At 40.9% G+C, this 27,258-nt stretch overlaps 3 protein-coding genes across 5 annotated transcripts in view; 2 read left to right on the top strand and 1 right to left on the bottom strand.

Annotated features, from left to right (window-relative positions):
• Positions 1-27,258, top strand: part of LOC108014433 (limbic system-associated membrane protein) — a 131,196-nt gene that overhangs the window by 29,221 nt on the left and 74,717 nt on the right. The gene's annotated exons all lie outside the window — the stretch shown is intronic.
• LOC108015774 (uncharacterized) lies at positions 727-1,671 on the top strand. 2 transcript variants are annotated; one of them, XM_017082316.4, is made up of 4 exons: positions 727-869; positions 939-1,118; positions 1,205-1,398; positions 1,463-1,666. In XM_017082316.4, exons 1-4 carry the CDS (start codon positions 819-821, stop codon positions 1,533-1,535), a joined length of 498 nt encoding a protein of 165 aa, XP_016937805.1. In that variant the 5' UTR covers positions 727-818; the 3' UTR covers positions 1,536-1,666. The 2 variants fall into 2 exon arrangements, with proteins under 2 accessions (XP_016937805.1, XP_016937806.1); XM_017082317.4 differs by having other exon boundaries at positions 760-869; positions 914-1,118; positions 1,463-1,671.
• On the bottom strand, positions 21,126-22,607 carry Or98a (Odorant receptor 98a). The gene is made up of 3 exons (XM_017082336.4): positions 21,828-22,607; positions 21,414-21,771; positions 21,126-21,354 (listed from the first exon to the last, which is right to left on the bottom strand). Exons 1-3 carry the CDS (start codon positions 22,586-22,588, stop codon positions 21,280-21,282), a joined length of 1,194 nt encoding a protein of 397 aa, XP_016937825.4. The 5' UTR covers positions 22,589-22,607; the 3' UTR covers positions 21,126-21,279.

Here is a 27,258-nt window from a genome sequence, read left to right as displayed (position 1 = left end):
ATTTCATTTATCAACGGCATTTCCATTGCTCGATCCCAGTCGGCGTTCCGAAAGCGAATACCCACGTTTCTAACGTTGGCTTCAGCCCCTCGACCATCCCGTGTCAACAGGCAATTATTATAAAAGCCTGGAGTGGGTCTAGCCTCTAGCCACTAGCCGGTTATGCGACGACTCTTAGGCACTTGGGTCCCCGAGTTCCATGGGTCTGGGTCCGGGTCCAGTTCGGTCCGGTCAGGTACTATGCTAAATGCCTTGCCACTGAAAAATGTGGCTTTAAATTGCATGAAATCATCGCCACATTCCACAAGTAATGAAATTAGTGCAAACAAAGCAACAAATGCGTGGCGGGGCAACGACTTCGCTCAACAAGCGCTATCGAGGCCAATTAGATTAGCAGGGCCAAAACAAAATGAAAAACATAAAACGAACAAAAAAACGAATAAGAGAAAGCAATAAAATTTTCCTGCCAAGTGGATAAACAGATACTGTGCTTATGCGGGATACCATTTTGCAAAGTCATAGAGAAAGCTATTTCATGAAGTGGTCTTACTTATTGAGAAGAAATACCGAGGTACTAAAATAGTAATGAAAAACACTGGATAAAGAAGATTTTAATGAAATTAGTATGCCCAAAATGCTATGAAATGCAAATTTAAAGTAGTTGGTCACACTAATTTGATTTGATTTACAAAAGAAGGTCATATTCGGATAATGTCATAATTTGTGCCATTCAAAATACAAACGAATTACAATAGAAAGTGCTCTAAGCAAATTTGTTTTTAGTGTCAACGAGTTGAACAAAATTTCTGGTCTCCATCATGAGCTTTCCCTTTCGTATTGTGAACTTTGTGCTGCAGTTGCTAACGGCGGTTGGTGACTAGAATTGGAATTTTGCTATACCACGGGTGTCCAGTAATATATCCGCCTTTGTCCTTTAGGTGCTGGAGGTGATTGCCCTGGTCTTTCTCATCCGAATCCTATCCACCCACTGTGTGCGGGGCGAGGAGTACAGGATATCGGTGTGGATGTACACTTTTGTGCTGCCCTTCATTGCCCTCCAGAGTGTGGTGCTCGTCGCATTCCGGCTGTGCTGCACCACCGTGGGCCTCGATCCAATTGTGCGTACACACATATGGGGGTTTTTCGGGGATTCGATTGGGGTTTTTGGCGGTGATGATGAATGCTCAACGAGTGTGTTTTACAGGCGATGACGTTTAACTTCGCCAGCGGGCTCATCTGCATAGTATGCGCCCTCACCCTCGCGGTGGCCATGATCGATCACTGCGGCAACGAGTTCGCATTCATGTTCTATATTTCGAGCGCCTTTGGCATAATTGCGGGGGTCCTGCATTTGCTGAATGCCTGCGTGTGCAACGTTTACATACCCCTTGGCGAATGGTATTTATTGATTAATGGCCTTTCTGGCAAGTACCGATTCTCTAAATACTTGTCGTAACTCCAGGTCGTACTTGAAACCCTCGAAAAGAGCAAGGAGAAAGGCTTTGAAGGGTAAAACCAGGAGCAGAAGCGTATGATGTGTACTGGATAGGAAAAGTTATCAAAATTGTCAAAATTGTATTGCTTCAAAAATTTGCAAGATGTTTTGTATGGATTTTTTCAAACTCATTTATGATTTTGCAGTATAGATTGTGTTGAGTTCATATCAAAATTTTATATAGAATCCTCCCCTTGCTTTTGAATTTGTTCATCCATTTATTAAAAGTATTAAAACAAGACGACTATCTTCTAAGAAATCTAATGGCTATTAAAAACGCTTCTATAAGTTTGCAGAAATAAAAAATGATATCTTTTTCTATAAATTCTTTAAAATATTTTACTAATTATAACAAAATGATTGTCTTCTAAGAACCACTTCTTTAAATTGGTAGTGATTGATTATTATTATACCATTTTTTATTAAAGTATCAGAATAAGATTGCTGAAGTCTAATGGGCATTAAGTGTAATTCATGTAATCATTATGGTACAAAAATGATAATAACATGGGATCACGAATTAATTGACAGTTGTGAATCATCCTTGAATGATTTCCCGGACTGAGACAGCCAGACAATGTAAGGAAAAACAGTTTAGCTATAAAAGCCTTGAATTTCCCCCAGACAAACCCGAACCCCAAAGTCATAGACGGACTCTTTGTGCCGATTGTTTGTGTGTTATTGTTATTTGTTATTTGTTATCGTTTCGCAGTGGCGGAGGAGAGGGGGCTTATGGCCCCTTCGTCTGGCCAGCGGTCATAATCAATACCATTTGGCGACCTTTTCGTGTTAATGGCTTAAATGCTTTGCCCAGTGCCGACAGAAGGCCACAATGGGCATAAGAAACTGTTTGATTGGTATTCGGAACTTGAGTAACTAAGGTTTTGCGCCGAAGGGCGCCAGTCAATTGCACAGCCAGAAATCAATATATTGGTTTCAAAGCGCTCAAAGCGCTGTTCCTCCTTTGAGGACACACCAATAATAGTTGCACACGGATAATGAAGAGGATGTTGTGATATATAACGCAGGACTCAGGACTCGGGACTCGGGACTCACACTTCAATCAATTCGGAGTGACAAACATGGAATTTTATTCGCCATTCGCATATTCATAAGCACAAGAGATTTACGTGTGTTGCAATGGCAATCAAATGGAGAGACAGCCACGCCCCCTGCCGCCCCACCGCCCCTTTTATAGCCAACTGACAATCACTAATACAAGCAATCAGAAGGGCTGCCAGCAAATGAATAGCGAACGAACTGCAACTGCTGTCATGTAAATCTTTGAGATGGGTATGGTATCCTGATGACGATGATGATGATGGTGATGACGATGATGATGGTGATAGTGGAATATGAGGATGGTGTCACTCAATTGCCGGCATTGCTGCTGATGAATGCAAACTAGCTGACAGCTTTACACCCACAGCGCACAGATTCAGATTGTGATTCTGAATCCGATTCCAGAGTAGGTACTTTTGATATATATATATCTATAGAGCGACGTTCGTTTCATTTGATGACTTTGATGCGCCGGGAAAAGCGCATAAATGTTATAGTGATAAGGCAACCACCCAGAAACACCTGATCCACCTGAAATGGCGGTAAAAGATTGCGCAGTGCGAAGAACCTAATGAAACCCATTGCATTTCCATTTCCCGCACTTAATTAAATACTTGCTCGCCTGATTAACTGCGGCGCTTCTCACCTGACTGCTGATTGAAGCACTTGGTGGCTTAATTAGAGTGCTTGCCGTAGTCATAAATGCTAAAGCAGCTCGATTTTCGGTGGCTCCGGCGAGGGAAGTGCATTTGTCAGGCAGCAGCAGGCAGCCGGCAGCAAAACTAATGGCCAAAACAAATGACAAAAGGCAACACAGTATACAAATGTAAAAATATTTGGCACTTCAAAGTGTTGCCAGACAAATACGACAAACGTTGAAGAGTCATTTACCAGGAGTGCCGAGCAGGAACAACAAAGCAATGGTATGGAAAAAAAAGAAGAAATACAGTCAGTTGAAAAATGGCGGCAAATGCAGGGCTAACGAAAGCAAACGAAGGCAAACGCAGGCTGCATTCAGCATACGCCGTGTGTGCCATGGTAGTCGCCCTCGTCCTTGTAGTCCAAACAAAGAGCTGCTGGATGATGAGCAGGCAATCGGAATGAAACCAAGCACTAGAAGTGACTAACAGAAGGAGTGATATGGGGCCAAAAGCTGGGAGATGGAGATGGAGTGACTGACTGACTGTCAGCTCAACTGGAGATGCAGATGGTATGGGGAATGGTATGGAGATGGTATGGCGATGGCGAATGAAAAAGGGAACCTAAAGCGGCGCTGAATGGGGATGGCATCTCGCTGGCGTTGACGACAATTGCACAATTCATAATAGCCAACATGTCACGGCACAAACGCACACCCACTCAGCCACATGTGTGTTAACCACTTGGAGTGCGGGCTGCTCGGAGATCGCCATTAAATAGTGGAAACTGTTGCATGTCGGCACTGGGAAAAAAGCCAAAGGCTACTAATTTGTTACTAAAGAAGGAGTAATTTATAAATTTAAATCGTTGGAGAAATAGTTAATTTAATAGGAGTGGCAAAGAACAAAGGAGATCAACAATTTCGCATAGAATCATCGTTGAAAATTAAGACCTAATGACACTGGCTTCATCTTTGACTAGCTGACTGTATTTATTTTAAATAATATGTCAAATTAGAAAACAAATTTTAACAGCTTTAACAAATGTTTTGAAATTATATAATAAGTCATGTTTAAGATGCCTTGATTTTTCAAAATTAGTCAATAATCAAGTGTCATAAGAACTTAATCACAATGAATTTACATTAGATTGTGTGGAATTATTAAAAATAAAAGGGACTTTTTCCTTACAATATTAAACATCTTTTTTTTGGTACTATATATTTTGTCTTATTTTTTTAAACCTCTTAAATGAAGGTCAATTTCAGAGTTGATTTCTCTAAGTGTAATACCCTAGTGAGGGCACAATGTTCACTTGTTTATTCTCTCACTGCTCGCAACACTTTCACTAATGTGCGGGAGTCGAGTTCGTTTGCCTGGAGATTGCATATTGCATTCCTGGGGAAATGGGGCTCCCGATGGAAGGGGGACCGCAGGACCAGGAGTCCTTTCTTCCCGGGAACAGGACCTCGACCAGGCCTAGGATAGAGGGGCCATGGCCAAGTGCAGTAAATGATTGCGGTAATAAGCATTATGCACAGACTGGCATGTCCGTCAGTCAGTTGGTTAGTCGGTCAAACGGACAAATGGACAAACGTACAAACGGACAAATGGACGAACGGACAAAAGGACAAACGGACAGTTAGACAGACAGTGGGAAAAACAGACAGGCGGACATCCTGCCTCTCTCTCGTTTCTCGTCAGCGTCAAATTAGGTTGGACACTGGGCATTAGCCGGCTGCCTTTGGACCTTTGCCCTCTGCCCTCTGTCCTTTGCCCTTTTGCCCTTTGCACAGTGACAGCAGCTCAACTATTTGCTTTGATGGCAGCTCCGACTGCTCCGACTGGATTTTGATTAAAATCGTAAATTGGTTTGGTCAGCGAAAGGTAAATAAATTGTGGCAAAGATTATCTTTGTTTGCATTCCAGACGCACAGACCAACTCCTTTGAAGTGACCAAGTCGAGATTAAGAAAGAACCCCTTTTGTTTCCTCCGCCCCTGGAAAGGGGGGGGGGGGAACACATAAAGCCAGTCCAGCCAACTGTGTCTAATGTGTCCTCAAAGGGTTGCAATTCCAACCGAAAATGAACCTTTAGGATGATTGATATCGGGGGTGTTGGTCCTCATAAATGAAGCAATTGGCTGACGGGAAATTATAATTAATAAAACAGAAACAAAATAACAAAACATTCTTCTGATGTAATTGCTCGAAATTAGTTGAGTAAAGTTGAGCCACTTTGGGCCCACTGACCAACCAGTGCTATATCAAGTCAGGTTCGAGGTCCAAGCAAATAAAAAGGCAATAAAAAGATCGTAAAAGCGGCATTAAAACCTCCGAGCAGCAACTCAAATATTAGCTTAAATGCAATACACATTAAATTACTCGTAGCAACAATAAAAACGTACAAATAAAACAGATTTTCTGCTAGTAAAACAATAAAAAAAAAGAAGTAGGAAGAAACAGCATCGAAAGGATGGCAAGGATGGATGGCATTTTGGCCAGGACACGAGCCCAAATCATCTGTGACTGGCTGTGAGAAATGTGGGACATGGGTTGCTGCTTTGCTCGACAAGGAGCAGGCACAAATTGAGCAAAGATGAGTTTTTAATTCGATTTCCCCAACTGACTTTGGAGATGGGAAGGTCTTGGGACGTGTTTCTTGGGTTCCTTTTCCTTTCAATATATAAACATATATATATATATATAGCCAATGGCCGATGTCGGCCAAAACATGTCAAAGCAAATTTAAAAGCGACGAAATTGTCAAGGAGCATGGCCGTCTGAAATATGAGCGGCAAAATGCCGAAAATTGTATTTGGTAGACAAGTGGCATCATAAACATATCGCCTCGGCCTCATTTTGAATTCTTGGGCTCTTTCCATGTCCGAGGGTGAAATTCAATTTGGTAAAAAGGGAAAACAGGACTCGGAAAAGGGACACTGACATCAGTATACATATATACTTAATCGTATACAGTGGATTTTTGGCAGCGTCTTCATGTTGTCGCCCCGCGAATAAAGTGAATTTCAAGTTTTCTCCTAGGTTTATGGCTACGTCGGCTTTTTCGTGTCCCATGTTTTCCCGTGTTATTTTGCGTAAAAGTTTAGTTAACAGCATTTTTTGGGCTCTCCAAAGCTTGAACCTTGAGTGGCCAGCCACACAATGACGTTAATATTGTTCGTGATGGAGCCTGAAATGGAGACACTCAACCGACGCAACCGACTTGATGATGATGGCCAAGTTGATGAGACGTGTTCCTGGGACAGACTGAAACAAAATATGGCAAACTCTTAATTAAATTTCAGTTCATTTATAATAAGCGCTTGAGCTGGCAGCAGGCTGACAAGCAGGCTTTTCCCAGAAACTTCCAGAAATCTCAGCAATGTACTTAGGCAAAAGTGGAGGAGATGCTATATAGAGTTGAAAAAGATTCTTACTTTCATTGGTTTTTAAAAACAAGACCGGAAAAGCTCAAAATACAAATTTTACCCATTTTGAATTTAATTTTGATCTTTCCATTCACTAGCAAAAGTAAAAAAATGATTGTATAAATAATATAATAGGTGCATACTCAAGAACAATCAAGTATTTATATTATACTTAAGAGAACTTGGCTTTAATATAATGTAAATATTATAGTATATAGTATACATATATCTATAGATATTTCTCTAAGTATGAAGTTATTATGTTATCCTTTATTTTCTTTGAAACAATTACTCCAATTTCATTCAAGTGTGTTCCGCAATCTGGCTGCTCTATAAGAAGGTTCCGCCATTATATCTTCTTAAACAATGCCACACATGGTATGACTTTCCAGATGGGGTCGGGTGAGGTTGATTGCAGCCGATAAACTTTGTAATTGTTTCATTTCCTGGATTTAAATTGCAAATATGAGTAAATATGAGTTTTGTGTCTTTGGCGGCCGGCGGCGCACTAAATTATGCCAAATGGCGAACACGCGTTCCGGGTGCCAGCTCCTCCCCGAAGGACTGACTTCATTAGGGGTCTCCGCAAAAGGGTGTGCGTATAGATGTATATACGTATACCCCATTCCGGACCCAAATCCTGGGGCCCAACCCAAGAACCCGGCGTCGCACAGTAGATTTAACCTAATTAAGAATGTTCAACAGGACACAATGTTTCGAATACAAATGAAATGCCAGGGAAAAGTGGGTTGGGTGGGTTTTTTGGGGAACGGGAAGGGTGGAAGAAAGGGGGATTTTCCGGGGGGCGGCTGGGCGGTGGACAGATGGGCGTGGCATGGTGTGGGATCTAAGCACCAGACAGGCTGCGCAAAATGAATGAGCTGCCGAGTAAATCTGCTGTCGTGTTTTCGCTTCCAGTGAAAGGTTGGCTGCAGGGTTACAAGGCTTTGTTGCTTCTGCTATGCTTTTCCTCTGCTTTTGCTTTTGCTTTTTTTGTAGCTGCTGGCAAGACGAATGTTAATTCTATTTAAGCATATACACAGGCATACACACCCATTTTTGCTAGAGACAAGCTGCTGCCTTTGGCATTCAAAGTCACAGAGATTGTCAGCGTTTTCATTTTAATTCAAACAAATGTTACTAATGTTGTCATTGTTGTTGCCGCCTTCTCAGCTCGCTTGTTGAATATTTTATCGTTTGACTTGACGCCTTGGCAACATTTGGCTCCATCATTCCAAAACCCCGCCAATGAAAATCCTTTCTCGTCACTCGCTAATGGGCTTTGGGTCCTCTGGATTCCGGGAACCCTTCGTTTCGCTCTTGATTTGCATATTTGGCCATATTTTGATGGCTTGATTAAAGTCCAGTTGGTATGAAATATGGTGTCCAGCGATGGTGTAAAAATATTTATGCAACTGCAAAATGCTCTGTATTAAAAGTGTGAAAACAATGCCATCGATGGGCCAACACACACACACACAGTGTGCAACAACTGGCTGCGAAAATATTATCTTTATTGTTATTTTTATTATTTTTATTTCATCTGCTACTGCGGTGCGTGATGATTTTTTTTTTGGTTTCATGTACTTTTTCCCCACCGGTTTTTTATTTATTTTCATACCATTTTGCTGTAACTCAAACACCTGGGTTGTGGGAAACTTTTACCCAGGTACACAGGCGACAATTGTGGATTTTTACTTCATTTTTTAGGGGGTTTACTTTCTGTTTTTCGTTCGGTTATCCTTGTCTCCTTTGGCAACATTTGCTTAAACAGCGCCAGCAATTTGCACACTATTGCCATTGTCCTGGCTGGCCAGCGAAGGATATCTTTCATCTTTGGCATGAATTTAAATTGCTTTATGAGTGCAAATTGTGCTCAGCTGGTGGGCGAGTGGAGACTATGAAAATTATGTGGATTCTGGTAAAATGAGACGGAGCAGCTTAACTGGGAAAATCTAGTTTAGACGAGTATCGAGCGGGTCAGCAAGTGAATAAAGCAGTGACCTTTTTAAAGTGGTTTTCTTATATAATTTAAAGCTGCCTTTTGTTTTTATGATAAAAAAAAATATTTAGAAAACACCAGAGCTTTATATACTTTGCCATTTCTAAAAAGCCATCAAGCTTTTATACTGAAAGGTCGTTATAATTTTAAAAAATCTTTAAAAGGTACTAAAAATTCTTCTTTTCTCAAATTCCTTTTTGTATTAAATTCAAGTTGGTCACCTTAAAGATTTCTAGGGTACAAATTTGATTTTCTATTCTGCCAACATTGTGGTTTTTTTTCGAAATATGAAATACCAAAGCCTGGCAGCTGTGAAGATTGTTTATCTTAGGGGCTGTGAAATCCTTTTCTCCCCACACTTTTGGCTAAAACTGGAACTGTAACCCTTTCCCATTTTTCCCGGGGGGCAACTTCTATTGAATGAAATCCAATTAGCTTTTTTCGTGCTTATCAAGGCGTTTACAGTAACTCGGGGCAACAATGACGGTGGCAGCAGTAGTAACCCTCGAAATAGTATCCGCCGCTTGATCTTTCCGCCTCGAACTGCCCGCCGTTTTCCTCGGACATGTGATGAACTGTAGAGCGTTGGGGTGTATGAAAAAAAAAGAAGGAAAAAAGAAACCAGGAGACGGACTGTGAACACGTCTGTCGGCGTAAAAAAGAAACAAACAAAAAAAAAAACAGAAATACCCAACAAAAAGAGAATGTTTCGCCATCATTCTCGGCTTACAGACAAGTGAATATGCGTGTGTGTGTTTGCAGGACTCCATGGCCTATCTGTGTATGTGTGTGTGCGTCTGCGACTGTCAGTGTCATCGCAACTTCCCAGTAACTGTAACTGCAACCAACTGTGGCCAGCACACACACACACGCACACATACAAAGTGCCGCTTCCGGCTGAATATCTCTTCACGCTTCGTTTATTTAGTTTTGCCCGCCATTTTTCTGCTTCATTTTTTCGCACTGTGTGGGCCACACACTGCGTATACTTATTGTTGTGCAATTTTCAACATTTCCAGTATCACTTTTTTTTTTTTTTTTGCCACCCTGCAAGTGAATTTCGACGTTACCGCCAACAACATTAGCAAGTCAAACAAAATTTGTTTGCCAAGCAAAGGCAGCTGGTGCTGCTGTTGCAAAAAAAAAATGGAAAATAATTTGAAGCAAATTTTAATTAATGCCGACAGCAGTGCCGGCGGATACAGACAAACCAACAGGACTGTGTATCCTGGGCGGAGTTAACCGCATGGCAAAATTTGGTCCACGAGGAGGACATCGTCGGCAGCCAGAAGCCAGAAGCCAGCCGGCAGACCGCAACACCGTGTAAATCCCTTTATCAAATTAATGAGCTCATTAAAATTCGTTTAGCAATTACAGTTTTAACAATTTCCGCCTCCCCCAAAAAAAGCATCAATATGCTTGGCGGTGGACCGAAATGGGGAGTTCCGAATATGCTGAATCGCACAGGTGGCGACTCTGGGACGCCAGGACTTTCCGTACTTTCCGTACTTTCCGTACTTTTAGGACTTTCAGGACATCGAGGCCTGCACGTGCGCAGTGTCGCCTGGCCGGCCTATAATATTATATCCATAAAAATCATAATAAACTCTGAAGTGAAATTTTTCGTCTTGCCAAAATTGTGATATACACTCCGACGATGAGTTTTCAGCTCCGTTAATAGCAAAATCGTGTGGCCAGGAAATAAAAGGGCATAAAAATGCTTTAAAAGTAATAATAATTGCGTTTAGCCTTGTTTTCTCCCCCCCCCCCCCCCCCCCAGCTAGGTAAAATTTCCAGCTGCTCAATCGCGGGTGAAACAATAAAACGAAATAGCAATGTAATAATTTATGATGGCATCATTAAAAGCAACAAACGTTGGAGCTGCAAAACTTTTGCCATTCGAAAGTATTAGAAGCTGTTGGGTTTTCTTTATATATTTTTTTGGGGGGATTTTTGCGTCTTCGACAGCTTTTTGGGCAACGCTCCGGCGAATTTTCACCCTCGACTGCAGTGTAATAAAAATGTTATTATTTCCCTTTATTTATTATGCTTTTTACGGAATTTATGACGTGCGCATGTTTTGATTCATTTTTCAAAAACTGTTTGTAATTTTCATAAAATGTTTGGCCAATGCTAATCCGGCGGTGAAAAGTAAAAAATCGAATGGCAGGGAACGGAAGACTTCAAGTCCATCCATAAGGGGAATGATTAATTGGATATTGTGGCAAATGCACATAAACCATAACTGACAAATTTCTTTTTTATTTGGCATCCGGCTTGGATACAAAATTGTTACACGCACTCGGTGTCCCTGTCTTGGTGCGTTTTTCTTTGTGTGTGTGTGTGTGTAGGGTCCTTTTCATTTTCATTGTTCCTTTGTTACTTGGGGCTATTGATTTCTCATCCCTTTTTGCCGCGGTCCTGTCGGTCGTGCTGCTCACTGCCTTTTGTATTATTTTGCCATTTATTGTACATTATGCAGGCGACTAATATTGACATTATCTGTTCAGCGGAGCCCTGTTCCTTTTGTCGCTCTGTCACTTGAATCAAAGGCGTAAATCCGTTTTTTATCGCCCTCTGGCTGCTGCGATTTTTATGCCCTTGAAAAGGGATATTAAAAATATAGGAAGGAGATGTCAGAGTAGTGCTTCAAATATATATTTTCCTTTTTAAAAAATAAAATAATGCGATGGACTTATCAAATTACAATTTAAAAATCACTTGGTTAAAACACCAATAAAAGTACCTAAAAGTATGCAACAAAAACGTAACTAATTGGCTTAAAATATAAGGTTGAATTTTTTAGCACTCTTTTAGGATCAGGATATACGGAGAAGATTTTACAGTAGTGTTACAAATACATATTTTCCTCTTTAATAAATGGAAGAAAGTGACTTGGGTAAATCACCAATAAAAGTGTCTAAAAGTATGCAACAAAAAGTATACTTATTGGTTGCATACTTTTAGGCACCCCATCAAGAGATTTTAAAACTCTAGTGCTTTCTGTACTCCTTTTTTTTTCTTTCAAAAACTGAAAGAGTATTTAAGCTTCAACTTGGCCAAGTTTCCCTGCTCGTAACTTTCTTAAATCTGCCTTGCTGACCCAGGACAGTAATCAATAAATTCTGCAAATAGTTAAGGCCTTTTGGGTGTAAAAAGAAATATGAAAAGGAGCGTTGGGCCATTCTCTTTAACAGCAGGCAACCAGCCATTGGCCAGGGAATGTTGATTGTTTCCCGCCCCGGGACAGGAGATCCTTACTCACTTACTCTTGCGCACCCAACGCTCAACACCCAGCATTCCTGTTGCCTTTACAGCCCTGCCCAGATCCTTTGGCCCAGCAATTTATGATATTTATTTGATGCCCTGACATATGGCCAGCGTTTTGTGTGCCCATCTATTCAGCAGCAATTCCCTGGCTGTTGACCCCGCCCATTTTCATTCCCATTCGCTGGCATGACCCACTGGGGGTCATACATCAACTGTCTGCTGCGTGCGTAGATTGCAGTCGGAAGTACACATACAAATGTGTTGATGTCACCAACACCACGAGATAGAGCAGGAGCTGCACAAAAAATTGCATTATTTGTTTTTCCACGTTGTTAGGTACATATAGTACATACATATATGGGACTAGGACTCTGCTTTTGTCTGGGGCGCTGACATCGCATGACTATGCATTTCATTTGATATGATGGTGCCCAGCTACCCAACCACGCCTCCTCTGAACACCCACAATGATGAATTATTGTGCCAAAGGTGACTTTCATTATTCCCTTTGCATTTTTCATATCGCACACAGCAGCAGCAGGAGCAGCAGGAGCAGCACGCCGCTTGTGCTGCGTATCTATGCAGAAAATTGAATTCCAGATATATCCTGATATCCTGCAGTCCCTGGGTAATAATACTGCCCTGTCATCCCATACAATTTGGGTCTGCAAATTGATTGTATGGATTTAATATTAAGGATTAGACATCAACGCACAGCTGAGCAGCAAATGGCAATCCATGGCACTCCATTTTTGGGGTCATGCATCATTCGATGGGCGTGTTTCTGGCAAATAAATGAAATTGTACTTTTCGCCTATACATATATATCGCATCAGTGGTTGAGGATTTGGATGAGGGGATATCCCAATGAAAATTTATGTTTCTCTTTCTCACAATTTCTACTTCATGAGCATAAATTGCATTTTGTGCAATTTTCCATTTCCATTTTGCTTAAAAATTGAAAGACGGGTGGATGGACGGACTCCAAAAGCCACCTAGGCCATGTTTTTTCAATATATCTACTTTGTGTTGCCAATTCTGGGGGTTTATTTTTATAGTTTATTCCTGGTTTAGTATTGTTGATATTTTTGTTTTCATTTTTGCCCCCTTTTGCCAGGGAATCGCCGCAAAAGGCAATTTTCTATAGCTTCTCTCCTGTTTGCAACTTTTATGGCAAAGACATGCACATATAGACACCGCTTAGATGTTGGGGGAAAATTGAATTTTTAAAAATTGTCCTGGCAGCAGACTAAGGCAAGGCGGAAATATGAAAGCTTCCAGTCAAACCGGATCCCACGTACCAGCCGAAATGCTTTGCTGAATCCAAGGAAAAAGCTGAGAAAAAAAAACACACACACATGTTGCTGGCTGCTTCATCATCAGCTGAAAATCGATCCAGTTGCCAGGACCTTCCTTTTCCCATTTTCAGTTTCGCAGTTTCGCAGTTGCACAGTTTATTTGGTTTCCTCATACCAATCTTGAAAAACTACACACATTCGTTTCTAGTTTCCAGCTGGATTTTGTTTAATTCGTTGTCAGAAATATGGGTCCATTGTCTGTTGCCGCTGCATTAGACTTCGCCTCTAATATTCGCAGCAATTTGTTAACCAACTTCTCTCTCACTCATTTCCCATTTTCCATTTCCCATTTTCCCTTTGCCATATATAGTGTATATGGATGTAGATTATTTTTTTCTCGCATTTTCCCCCGTTGTGTTTTGCACTTTTTCAATTTATTCTCATGCTGCACGCTCGCTTTTGTTGCATATTTTATTTGCCGCCTTTTAGTTATAGCCATTGTTGTGCTCTATGTAAAATATTCAACATATTTCGCAAGTTGATTTTGTTTTTATTTCTTTTCGAGCAGCGACGTCGGCCGAAACAATAAAATGAGTGATAATAAAAAATGAATTGCACATGCGGGTTAGACAAAGCGGTGGGTGGCTATATAGATGGATATATAGATGGGTGGGTGGTTTAGTAGGGGGCGTGTGTGGGCGGGATAAACAACTCGAACTGTTGCAATAATATTTTTTTTGACGCTTTGTAAGCATCCTGCTGTTAAAGCAAATATTATTGGTTATGGGTTTTTTGTTAACTTCTAACTCATGATCTCGGTTTGTGAATATAGAAAAATTAGAATAAACTGTTGTAATAAACTTAAAATGAATTTAAAAATTATTATATCAAGTAATCATGGTTACAAATAGTTTAAATAAATATATAAATATTTACCTCTGGATAGCATATTCCTTTACCAGACCCAAATAAAACCACAAAACCTACACTCTTAGCAGCAGTATCAGCTTGTGATGGCCCATCATGTAGTATGCCAACATTATTTGCATATTCCCTTGTTAATACTTTACTCTATTGCAACACAACACAATGGCCTTTAGCGCTGGGGCCAAAAATTGAGTGTAACCCATCTGGTCAGAGCAATCCGGCTTTGTCAAATCTGCCATGGCAGCCCTTACTCAATTATGCCTCAAGTTCCGTTTCATTAAATACGCTTTTGTGCACTCTGGCCCCCCAAAACAAAGTGCTAACACACACACATGCAAAGGCTTTGTGTATTGCAGTTCAGGGAAAAGTTGGCCAACAACAAGTCAGCAGCTGCTGCTGCCGGCTGGGCTAACTACCTAACAGTCGGGCCTATGGCACAAACACATTCACACAGCCAAGTCCTTAAACCGTCTTTAACCCGCTCTCTGCATACCCACACAAACACACAAGGACATGCACTTAAAATGCAAACGGGCGTAAAATTTTAATTGAGCCTTATACACTTTGCCCTCATAAGTATGCAATGGTTTATTTTTTTGTTTGTTTGTGCTGCTGCCTGCGTGTGTGTGGGTGTGTAGGTGTGTGGGTGCGGACCCTTGGTGCGGCTGCAACCTTGAAATGGGCACCACCCACATACATATGTGTGCATTCTGACCCAATAGAAACCAATTTGCGAGAACAACAAGAACAATGGCAACAACAGCCAAAAGGACATCAATCAGTGGGCAATAGAAGGCGCACAAGGACCTGCTTTTTCAAAGTACCCACGCACAGTGGCGGTCAAAGAAAGAGCACTTTTGAAATATTTATAATACTAAAATCGAATAATAAATACCTCGATTTATTTGTAAATCAAATGAGTATCTGTAAATCTGTTATAAAGGTGTCTAAAAGTATGCAGTAAAATTAAATAGATCAGTCTTCAATATTCAAAAAATTTCTTTGCATACTTTTAGACACTTTTAAAACTGATTAGATTAAGCTGCCAGTTGTGTAGCAGTGTGCTAATCTTAATCTTAAGGTGCCTAAAAGTATGCAGTAAAAATTAACCTATCAGTATTTGAGATTTTTAAAAAAATATCTTTGCATACTTTTATACACTTTTAAAACTTTATTGGTCATTTTTAAATGCCTTTTCACCTGAGAATAAATAAATAAAATAAATAAATAAAAAAATAAATAAAAGTGATTTTAAATAAGATACATATTGTGTATTCTCAAACTATTATCTTTATTTATTTCTGCCATAAAATATTTTATCTATTTTTCACATAAAATAGCAAATATAAATGTTTACTGTTTTAGATTTGTTTTTAAGTATTTATTATTATTTCAATTCAATTCGTTTCGCATTATATAATCTAATCGGTTGATCGCCACTGTTCATATATGCATTTAGAGGCGTATGCAAAATTGTTTTGCCATTGCAGCAGCTGGCTGGCATGGCCATTGTTTTTATCGCTGCTGTCGACGGAATTGCACCGGCACCGCCCACACTGTAAAAAGTGCGCATCAATTATTTATATTGAATATTTCGCTTCGATTAGACTACATTCAATTGGCATATTCAGGGCCAACTCGGCAATGCCTGCCAAGTGGGCCAAGAACGAGGGGGCCTAATGAAAGCCCCGATGGAAAAATGGCCATCACTTGCCACCACACTTTCTCTTTTGTTCGACATTGCACTCGAATCGAGCTTGTTATTGCGTTCAGCAAATATTTGCGGTGGGTGGTGGTTGGCTGGGTTCAAGTGGTTTGATTGGGGCTTCGGTGGGGCCATAAAGAAAAGTTGTCAAGTCCCCAGCATCATATGTCTTTCAGCATAAATGTCATTCCGATACTTTGCACAAAGGATTCTCGTTTGGGTGTTTTTGTCGCATTTTCTCATTTTTTATTTGCCATCTCTCCCTTTATTTGCCTGTATGCCCTGGTATTTGTGGATATGTGGGTGTGTATGGCTGCGGGTGTCCTTGTCAGGTTCACGCATGAATTGCTACTTACTGGCCAGGATTTTGCTGCATTGCAGGATGCGTAAATTGAATTTTGTGGTAAAGTGCAAATTGGCCAGTGTGCCCTGGCCAAAGTCAACGATCGGGGGGCTTTAGTGCCCAAAGTTATACTAGCCGTGTTAAATTTAAGAAAGCTCCATCTAACTCCCACTCCTGTGTTGCATTCAATTTGGCGGCGTATTAAGTTTTCAAGCTGCAGCTTGAAACTTGATAAATAAATTACTTGGCAGTCCGACAGTCCGGCCTTACACTTTGCACATTTTCCAGAATTATTGCAGTCAATTGACGCGCTCCGCTTGCAGAGACTCCAGACACTCGGATCCGCTGCGATTTGCAGTTTTTCCCTCTGTTCATTGGGTTTGCTTTTTTATGCTTACCCATTTTCTCTAGTTTTTTTCTTCTATTTTGCAATTGCAAGAAAATATTTTCATTTCTTAGGAGCTCAGTGAGGAGAGGAGACTACAGGTCGATGCGTCACTGGGTTGGCTGGCCTGCCTTGGACCGGCTCTTCTCCAGGAGATTGCCTGACTGGATGGCTGGCTGGCTGGTGGAGCCATCACTTGGCCGTACTTTATTGGCCTGGCAAAAGTTTTGTGCCGTCACTCGAGCCGGGGAGTCTGGGGCGATTTAAGTTGCTGCCGAGCTCAACTTCAGCTTCAGTTCTACAGTTCTACAGCTCTCCAGCTCAGCTCAGCCAGCTGGCTGACTTTGAGTGACGGCCCAGGCTAATGCTAATGCCCAAGCCAAAGCCCGAAGCCAAAAGCCGGGGGCAATGGCCCAAGTCTATCGCAATAGTTGCCCCATTGATTTAACTAAAGGGAAATTGATTTAATGCCATAATTCAGTGTGCCAACTGACTTTCAATCAATTTGACGCATAATTCCTGATGGATTTAATCGTAATTGATGATGGATCGAGGCTCTCGAGGCCTTGGCACTACTGTACCCCCCAGCCTAATACCTTGTAATTTATTTTCGCTTAGCTTAAGCGAATGATCAACGCTGTTTTTACCTGCAGCAGCTGATACAAACCAGTGGCAATGGTCTTTTCATTAAGTTACCTCACATAAATCAATGTCAGGGGATGGAGAATACAGATTGGAAAAAAGGACCTTAGCCCAAAGGATATCCCGCTGATATGGCACTGTGGTTTCCTTCTACTCCACATCAAAGCCTCGGCTGGGTCCGAGTCTTTTTAATTTTAATCAAATGCATGACAATCCCCCCTTCAGTCCGCTGAAAATGTCTGGCTGCCTTTTATTTGACTTGGCCATTTCAATTGCCGAGCAATTCCTTAATGGCTTGCTTTCGCCCTCTTCTCTCTTTTCACCTTCCTTACTGTCCTTAGATGTAAATAAAAATGCATTGCGCTGCCATTTCCTGTGAAAGCCAAAAGCATTTGATGTAACTCATTTCAGCTTATGCGGCGGCCACGTGACGACAACATTTTCTCTTACCGCTTTTCACCCCTCCTCATTTGTAGCTCTATTTGTATTTGCATTTGGATTGGTGTGTGTGTGTGGGGGAGGGGGGTTTTCTTTTTATAACAGGTATTCGCAGGGATGCAAGGGTATATTTGTACTTATGTGACAGGGTGGGGGAAAATGCAGACCACATATTACATTGATTACTTTTGTTATTCCTATGAAAAACATCTAAATCTCTGAGATCTTAAGGGTGGGATTATATAAATGCATTCTGGAATAATAACTGGCTTATGCTGATCGTTAGAAACTTTTATTATTTAAGCGACTCACGAAATCAGAAACGGAAAGTTCATGTACTTGAGAGGTTAGTTCTTAAAGGATTATTGGAATTTTAAAGTATTTTCATGTTCAATGCTTCTATTTTGTATGCACTTTGTAGTCAAGATATCAAGCTGGCTTATTTTATGTATCGAAGTTAAAAAGACTGTATTTTTAGGTTTAAGAATAAAAATATCTTTTCAAAATGAAACCCTAAAATAACTTGATTTTCAGTGCTTACAGGAAATATCCTTATTAAGAAGAACGTTATGCCAATGCCAATAAACGTCAGCCAATAAAGTAGGAAAAAAAACTTTAAAAAGTGGTCTATTAATTATTAAAAATACAATATCGAAATTTAATTAAAAAATTTCCTCTTTGCAAAGGATATTATAAAGTTGTCTATTTAGTGGAAATTGATATGATTATATTTTTTTCGCTGCCCTCGTTATCCTGGAGTAACTGCCAGTCGGTGCCTTTTTTATAATGTTAAGCTTCCCCTGCTGTTTTTTGTGGCACTGCAACGGCTTTTACATGTTTTTCTTCACCAAAGCTGTGTGAAATCAATGGAAGCTGTTTCACTCAGCCGTCGCCTGCCATTCTCGCCCGGCATTCTGCGCTCGGGTGGAAAACTGCCCCTCAGCTCGACTCTCGACTGGCCTCTGTGATTGCGCAAAGTGCGGCGTTGTCCTGCGAAAGCGTTTTATTTAAATATGTACGTGTGCTGGCAAATATATATACCAGCTATATATATGTAAATGCACATATATGTGCGGTGCTGGATGGTAGCAGGTAAACCGTAACGGTTTAAATCTGCTTGTCCAACACTCGGCTTCCGCCATTTCGTCCTGCAAACCCCTCAAACCCCTCAGCACTTTAGCTTCGGCAGCCCCGTATTTGTGTCAGTTTTCGAGCGGATCGCTTACAGTTGGCATAAAAAGGACTGCCAACAAAAAGCAGCAGCAGCAGGAGCAGCAAGCAGGACATGTTAAAAACAGTTTTATGCACTGCCAGAACGAGCTGGAATAAAATAAATATGCTGGCTGGGTGTGGCCCTTTGCTTTCCTCCTGTTTCATCCTGTTTCGTCCTGGAAAACGCAAAAGTGCCCACGCTTCAATGCGTGTATCTGTCGCCCGGCCCCAAAAATGCTTTAAAAAGTGATTTTTACAAGCCGCACACCGACACATGTACTCCAAAGTCAGATCGTAAACTACAGAGAAAAAGTTAAAAACCTCTGTTTTTTGTTTTTTAACACCACCTCCCTCTTGAATAGTCAAGTAAGCTAAGCCGACCTGAACTGTAGTGAATTGCCGATTTGCAATTTTCGGCTATTTTTTTTCCAGGCCAAAGGGTTTTTCGGCCGGGTTAATGAATGAGCCGGAATCTGTGTGTGCTATATTTTTCTACCATACCCCCGAAAAACCCACAAACGTTTGTTTATGTTGGGCCCTGCCTGCAATTGATGGTGATTGCATTTTTTGATTGATCGTCTGATTGATTGAACGAGTTGATTTTCGGTCGATCCCCCAGCGATGATGGAGTTTGCATTGCAACTGGGCCTAAGGTTAAAAACTAATAAAAAAACTAGTTGGGAAAACAGCCGGAGTGCAAAACCCACGAAGCGGCTTAATTGAAAAGTGGGGAAAAGCGACGTGGCGGCCTAAAAAGCAGGCACTGGGGAGGTGTTTTTGGGCCCACCTTCGCCACTTGGCTCCTTGGGGGTATCCTTGCAATTACGCTAAAAGCAATTCCCGACCGAAAAACTCCAAAGAGTTGGCCGGAAAGTCAACCCTTAGCCTTTGGCTTATGCGCCAACTGACAGACAAACACATTTTGCCACCTCTCCTAAGACAGGCCCACAAATTTTTATTTAAAGCACTTTGCCAGGATCGTGTCGCTTGCCATCTCGCTCTAGCTTTTTACCCCAACTCTTCGTGTCGTACAATCAACTTAAACTAAGATTACAAGCACCGCCCGCTAAGCTGCGGAAAAATGTATGCCAGCGACCAGGATATAAAAAAAACAGGATGGGAATGCGGAGGTGGAGGAGTCCTTGCGGGAAATCCGCAAAACCACTCACGGCAGACAGACGACTCCTGCATCCGCAGATGCCCTCGAGGAGTACGCATGCTATTTGTATTTAAAATGGGATTTACCTGGGGTTTTGTCACTTCTTTTAGCGGGGCTTTTAATTTGATTTAATGCGTCTACGCGTGCCGCTTTCTCTGTGTGTGTTAACAACACTATGGCATCCTTTTTGGCGGCTGGAGACAAGGATTTCGAGGGGAGGTAAAATGTATAAGGCCTCCTTCTTGTTGTTGTTGGCCATTTGTGCGAATTAAGTTTTTGGCGCCTCAACCAAGCAACCACCCACCCAAAAACCCACCACAAATGCCCCAGTGAATTGGGCAAGTGAAAACTTGTGTTTGGTAAACTTGTGTTGCCGTGTGGCGGCGGGAAACTATGTACAAAACTCAATTGCAAATGTATGCCAAGCTTGTTGTTTGGGGGGAAAAATGCAAATTAATTTTCCGCAGGCCTTTCGCTGCGGTGCCCATTAAATATGAGCGCTCTGCATCTCGGAATTTGCCTTGGCCTCCATTTTTGGTTTATGTAAATCCGCCATTTTCCCAGACATTTTCCTAACCGACCTTCCTCTCTTGGCCACACATCAAAGACAAGAACATTTTCGCTAGCGGCTAGACTTTGAACTTCTTGGCTGCTCCAGGAATGGGTCATGAGATTCTAGAGTCTGGTATCTGGAAGAGTGGAGTCCCGAGCCCTGTAGTCTGGAGTCCTTGCTCCCAGCTCAACCGCAATTAAAACAGATTTCTTGTTTACGATGTCCTTGGCGAATTTGTAAATCAATTCTATGCGTATTTTAAGCAATTAATTTTCCTGCATTTTAATTGACTTTGCCATCATCTGCCCCCCTCAACCCCAAAAACCTGTTTAAGACCCTCTGTTTGTTTGTTTATTTACTTGTTTTCCCTCAACTTGCCCTAGATAGCCCACAAAATTTGGTAGTCGTTGCTGTTATCTATATGTTTTCGTTGCGGTTGGGCTAAATTGATTTTAGAGCTAAGCAGAGTGCATGTGTACTTAGGTCATTTGTGTCGGTAGTATGGGTCTAATCCTTCTTCAAACTGTCAGCTCTCGGCATTCAACTAACACAGTTGACCACAAAAATGGTCTAAAGGTGAATTCTTTATTTAAACTAATGAAAAAAGCTAATTGATATTAATAAAACTATGATAAAAGATATGCAATTTGTAGGGACTCACAACTGTAGTGTCATTTTCTTAATTAATACAAAAATGTTGTGCAGCAACTTTGTAGTCAATTAATTTTTTGTCAACCTGTCAGCAATGTTTAGTTGATTTACAAAAGTAACTACAGAAAAAGCCAGCTTAGCAACCTGAAAATAAATGAAATACTTTTGAAATTAATTAAATTTTATAATTCTAAAGCCATTACCTGAATATTTGTGCCTGTGGATATGGGAAAAATAGAGCCGGCTGTGAAGGAAATGGTTTTTTGGGAGTTCTTCAAAAAAAATATCAAAGATGTTTTGTATCTGCGACTAGTGTTGATCCAGTTGGAGTGGAATATAGCCACCTCAAGATGTTCACAATCCGATTTGATAAAATCACAAACGAAGCAGAAGGGAAAGGTTTGGACCATCAGGCCATTGATATAGGCCACTGTGGCCAAACCCGTCCAAATGTCGGCGAAGAAAAGAAGGTTGATCATGGACAGGCCAAGACAGAGTCCAATCAAAAGGAATTGTACGAAGATGGTGCGGGCAATTGTAGGTCGTATTATTTCAGCAAATCTAGAATTAAATAAAATTAAATATAAAACGGAAATATTATTTTATTTTTTAGCTACTCCTTGATGAGCTTGTGATCCTTGATGCAGTTGATTAAATCCTCTTGGTTTTCCTCATCGCTTTTTTCAGGATCTGTGCAAAGTTTCTCCACCCTCATTTGCAGAAGTTTGATGTGGGCTCTAAGCAGCAAGCCATAAAGCAAGGGATATATATCGCTTATCAGGGTTTGGGTTACACTACACAACATAAGTGCTGTTTCGTTCACGGCGGCCCTCCAAAAATTCGACCTACTTTCTCGCCAATCCACAAAGGGATTGAATATACGCCAGGGCAATTTTCCACTGAGAGCAGCCGATAGAAAAGTGGATATAGTGTACAAGGTGTAGATCATCTGGTAGATAAGATAGGCCATATTGCAACGGACCGCCCATCGATGCACCTCTATGCGTTCCTCCAAAGTATGACAACGTTTGTCCATTCGGCTCAATATCTCTTTAGCCTTGTAAAATCCAGAAATGTTAAGATTGAAGAATAGCACCTTGAATGGCAAGCCAACTGCATTGAAAAATAGCTGCAGAACTGTCAACAGTTCGCTCGGCGTGAAGGTTCTTAAATCCTTTACGAAACTTATGCTGATTCCGATTGGCAAGTAGACAACACACCAGCCAAAAATGAAAGTTGCAAAAGTATAGTACAAAGCCTTATACTTTGCGGGAGTATGCCATCCCATACAGAACATCCCGTATTCAAAGTATTTAAATGACTCCGGAGAAGTAAGAAGATCCGTGGGTGTTGGTTTTCGCAAGTATTGGAACAACATTATACTTTTCACTCCTAAAGTCTGTTGTAAACTGTAGTGGGTTATACTCTTCGTACTGTATTTATACTACCCAATTTTCAAATTTTCAATAAATGGTTTCTCAAAAATGCAAACTTAATTGAACAGTTCCCACGCAAGCTACGCAAAATATTCAATTATCTTTTGTTTATGAAACCCGTCATTTTGTGTGACCAATGCAAAAGATAATAAGTTTGTACTTTCTGGAACTGATGTTTGCTGAATTCCACCTCAAAGTCTTGTATTACATACCATACCATCTTTTCAGGATCTGTACAGAGATTTTCCACTCTCATTCCTATTAACATCCATCCTATCTAAAACAATCCATTCCCAAGTACCCAAATGCCCCTGGCGAAGAATTGATATCCTGCGGTATGTGTTTTCGCAATTACCTAAACACTATTTGTTTGTTATTCTCATTTCAAATCTGATTTTAACTGCTGCGAATTGTTGAAGAGCCTCTTTTATATTCAAAACAATTTAGCAGCTTTAGTCGACAAATTCCAATTTATTTTATTTTTCCCACAAGACTCTTATGCAAATAGTTCCCACGCTGCTTACGCACAATAAACAATTATCGTCTAACTATCGGTTGTTGAGCTTGTGTTTTTCATTGTGACCACAGCACAAAGGATGTTATTTGTTGAATATCTGATATTGTAATCACCTGCAATGCGCTTCTCAGCTTGAATTTCTAATTTCTTTTACTTGCCACACTTTTATGCCCCATGGAAATCGTATCATTAAGTAGGCAACTACAATCGACCATTGGGCCATACAGATGTAAATGTCTTTGCCGTATGATTAATATATGTGTATGGCTTTACATATTGCGTAGCCGACGTGTGCACCATGGAGGGTCCTGCGATTTCGCAGCCATTGTCTGGCTGACTTGCGTTGTCGGCAGACGCGTGTGTTCGAGTTAATTTATAGACTTATCAACACTTAATCACCGGAAAAATGGCATGGCGCATGTGTAAAACGCAGGCAGTACCATAGTGCCACGCATGTTGATTACGGCCGATGTCTTATGGTCGTATTTCACCCGGAGATGAAGTCAGGGCCTGAACAGAGAGACAGAGGGCCATAAGGACAGAGGGCCAGAAAGACAGTGGAACACACAGGCTTAATAAGTGTTAGTTAGTTAGGGGTTGTGGTTCTGGTTCTGGTTCTGGGTATATGCGTGTGCGGACTGTTGCGCTGCGTAACACATTTGCAGTAATTTATACTTTATAGCCCCGGCCAGATATGAAAAGTCTCTCGCACACAAACACCAACACCAACACCATATAGCATAATATCTGGGGCTATATTTTTTCAGCTGCTGTTCAACATGTTGACTTTTATGCCATTTTCTGCGGTTGCCAAGTCAACTGTGGTCAGACACTGGCCCTGATATTTATGCGTGCATATAAATAACAAGGTCTCTGACTTTTCCTGTGACTGTAACCCGGGGATCTGCGAACCCGGAGCTTATGTTATTAGATTTACGGCGGATGAAGGCTGATGCAGAGCCCATAAAATGGCTGACATTCAAATAAACCGCAAAGAGTTGACTGCATAATTAAAGCCAAAACATGGGGCTAGGCGAAAAAGTTGATTAAACGTACTGCTCTGGCCATTCAATAAGCCATATATGGCAATTGGCCAGGACAATTGTTAACCATTTGAGCGGCATTTGCCACGTTTGCTGATTCCAAACACAATCTGCCTCGCAGGCCCAATGATTGCAACAACGTGACGCATCAAGATTTTCCATCTGTTTTTCGTATTTTTTTTTTTTTGCTCGATCTAAGCCAAGTTGAGCTTATTGTTGGCCATTTGGACGAAAAGGCGCCATGCCTGATGAAGTATTGTTTCTGGATCATAAACTGATTTGCTTAAAAGCATGTGTGTTTCCGTCTGTCTAGCGACTACGTGCCCAGCATAACATATATATATTCAATATTGATTTGACTGGCGGGCACCTTATTAAATTTTTCGATCCTAAACGTGTGCTAATTGGTTTTGTGCGGCACAACCTCATAACCGTAGTCCACTCATCCAGAAGAGCCGAGTTATGGGCCTCGGTTTAGCTAGCCGGCCGGAGCCATTAAAAATTGATTTATTTTTAATTATCAGTGACGTGCGGCGCAATAATAAATAAACGTGGAAATTTATTGCAACGTCAAAAGCGTCGGCCGGCAAAACGTCGACCTCAAACAATGGCGTGTGTGTGTTCTATATAGGATGTATATATGGTATCCGCATATATGTTTTGGGTTTTCGCAAAATATTTAGAATGCTAGAATGAAAATGGGGGTGTTGTAAGGGTGGGCGGGGGCCTACAACAACCAGGCAAATCGAGTTGTTGGCATATTTTACAAACACTTTGCTAATGTTGGCGCTTGTCTAACATATTTTTAGTTGCCTCCGATGATGATGTTGCATGGTGTGGCTGGTGTTGCTGCATTTGCTGCTTTTCCCCGCTATTATTATTATTGCAGCTGTCGCTCATGAGGCACAAAATGCGAACAAAAATGCTGCACAAAAATTCTATTATCATAGGCTCATTGTCGCGCCAGCCGTTTGACAACCGCTCGACCAACAACATTGTCACCAGGAACATTTTACTAATTTATTAACTAAACCAATGCCGTTGGACACGCTGAAATGGGGAGCAAATATTTGTCAGACTGCTGGCAACCGCATTTTGCTAATTTGAGCCATCGGCATGGATTCCTTTAGCGGCGACCTGTTTGAAATTGAATTTCCAGGAAATTTGAGATTTCTAATGGTAATTTTCCACCAATGCCGCCGCGTCCATCAATGGCTCGTTTTGCCCATTTGCAGTTCCAGTTTCATCGGAGGACCGAGGACCGCACCCATTGTGGTTGCCCCTTTTTGTGGCCTCACGCGTTTAATGAATTTTTCATGTCATCAACGTTGTACCATTGACCAATGCCCACTTTCAATTATTCACCGAACCCACACCGTTCGCTCCCCCATTTCAACTGTACTTACCGCATACCCATTCAAATCAATTTTTGATTTGGCAGATTTACATTCTTTATTCATACGGCCAAGGAAAATGCCGTTTTTATTTGCGAAAAATTGTAAATTTATTTTCCACAACGAGATGGTGTGTATTTTTTCATACTCGTGATTTACGTGGATTTGTTGGGTAGTTGGGGGTATATTGGGTTGAAAGCTTTTAGTAATAGTTGGGTTATTATCACGCGGAAGTATTTTATGTGGTATTACAATTACGACATGCATGATATGAAAAATTGCAGAACATCACTATGGTTTTAAAATTAATTATTGAGGTGTTTAAAAGTATGCAGCAAATTCTGAACTCTGAAAGATAACGTTTACATTTTTGCTGCATACTTTTAGACAGCTTTTCTTAGTCTGGTCAACTGACTTTGGAAGTGTTTTATATTGTAATGCAACTATGACATGAAATGGAAATGTAAGGAAATGTAAGAGAAGCATTACTTATAAAGGTGTCAAAAAGTATGCAACAAATTTTACTTTGTTTTTGCTGCATACTTTTAGGCACATTTTCTACCGAGTTAAAAGCATTACTGATTTGTATGACCCACTTAAATAACTTGTATCTCACCGTTACTTACTCAGTTATTCAGATACTATTAATATCTATAAAGTGATATGTAATGGCTGCATTTTCCGGAACTGGTAGTGCGTAGTCGAGACCCTCAGTTGGAGTGCATTTATCCGCTATTTATTCGAGTCCCTTTCGCGTGGCCCTATCTATCGCAAATATCGCTCACTGATGAGCGCCGCACAGCGCGGCAATATATTTTATTCACATGCCAGTTTTTGCTGCTATGCGGTAATTGATACGCTAAACTGCATAACGCAGATTATGACGTTAACATGGAAACATGGAATATGAATCACTGGCACTGAATGGTCAGCCAATGAATGGAAAATGGTCGGAAAGAGCGGTAAAACAAAGTGCACAGCTCGACAAAGGAAACATTTAAATATTCCATAGAAGCAAAAAAAGTGGCCGTGATGAATATTATTATTACTATTGTTATTATTATTATTATTGTAATTCGTATTAAATTTGCATGCTATCATATAGTTATGCATTCGGTGAAATTTAATTATTCACATTATCTACTAATTTTTTAAATAATACTGTTTATTTTTCATGCTCTCTTTGCTGGCGCAATGGAATTTAATATTTCAACTGTGTGATTTTTCGATGTGCGTGTGCGTGGTGTAAAAAGTTTGAAAAGCAATTTAAAAATGAGATTTATGAATTGTGTGTGCAAAAGCCGAGCATAGAAATGGCAATTGCCCCGATGGCCAAAAGGTAATTAGAATTCATGACACGCTTATGAAATATCACACATACGCAGTGTGGCAAAGACGATGGTTCACACCCTCCACCTCCTTCTTCGTCTTCTTCTTCTCCTACCCCCTTTTGATTTACGATTTTGAAATACGAACTCACACACACACCCAGAATAAAAGGCAATGCAAAGTAATTTATGACAATGCCTTGGCCACAAAAACTGCGAATTGCAATCAAAGCCAAAAATGGCTAAGACCCGGCCAGAAGCTCATATAAATGTCAACCGGCTAACGATGGATGATTCGAATCTGCCGGGAGACTTCTACTTCCCTGCAGA

Source organism: Drosophila suzukii, chromosome 3 (genome assembly GCF_043229965.1).
Source record: "Drosophila suzukii chromosome 3, CBGP_Dsuzu_IsoJpt1.0, whole genome shotgun sequence".
NCBI classification, from domain to species: domain Eukaryota; kingdom Metazoa; phylum Arthropoda; class Insecta; order Diptera; family Drosophilidae; genus Drosophila; species Drosophila suzukii.
Note: the sequence above shows the minus strand (reverse complement) of the source record. Positions and strands in the feature narration are given on the sequence as shown.

Bases quoted from the DNA above. Each gene is read 5' to 3' on its own strand.
- LOC108015774 (XM_017082316.4), top strand. From the start codon at position 819: ATGAGCTTTCCCTTTCGTATTGTGAACTTTGTGCTGCAGTTGCTAACG. The intron at 870-938 runs GTTGGTGACTAG...TTTGTCCTTTAG, and splicing joins TGCTGCAGTTGCTAACGGCG to GTGCTGGAGGTGATTGCCCT. The intron at 1,119-1,204 runs GTGCGTACACAC...TGTGTTTTACAG, and splicing joins CCGTGGGCCTCGATCCAATT to GCGATGACGTTTAACTTCGC.
- Or98a (XM_017082336.4), bottom strand. From the start codon at position 22,588: ATGTTGTTCCAATACTTGCGAAAACCAACACCCACGGATCTTCTTACT. The intron at 21,772-21,827 runs GTAGCTAAAAAA...ATTTAATTCTAG, and splicing joins GATCACAAGCTCATCAAGGA to ATTTGCTGAAATAATACGAC. The intron at 21,355-21,413 runs GTAATGGCTTTA...ATTTATTTTCAG, and splicing joins CCACAGGCACAAATATTCAG to GTTGCTAAGCTGGCTTTTTC.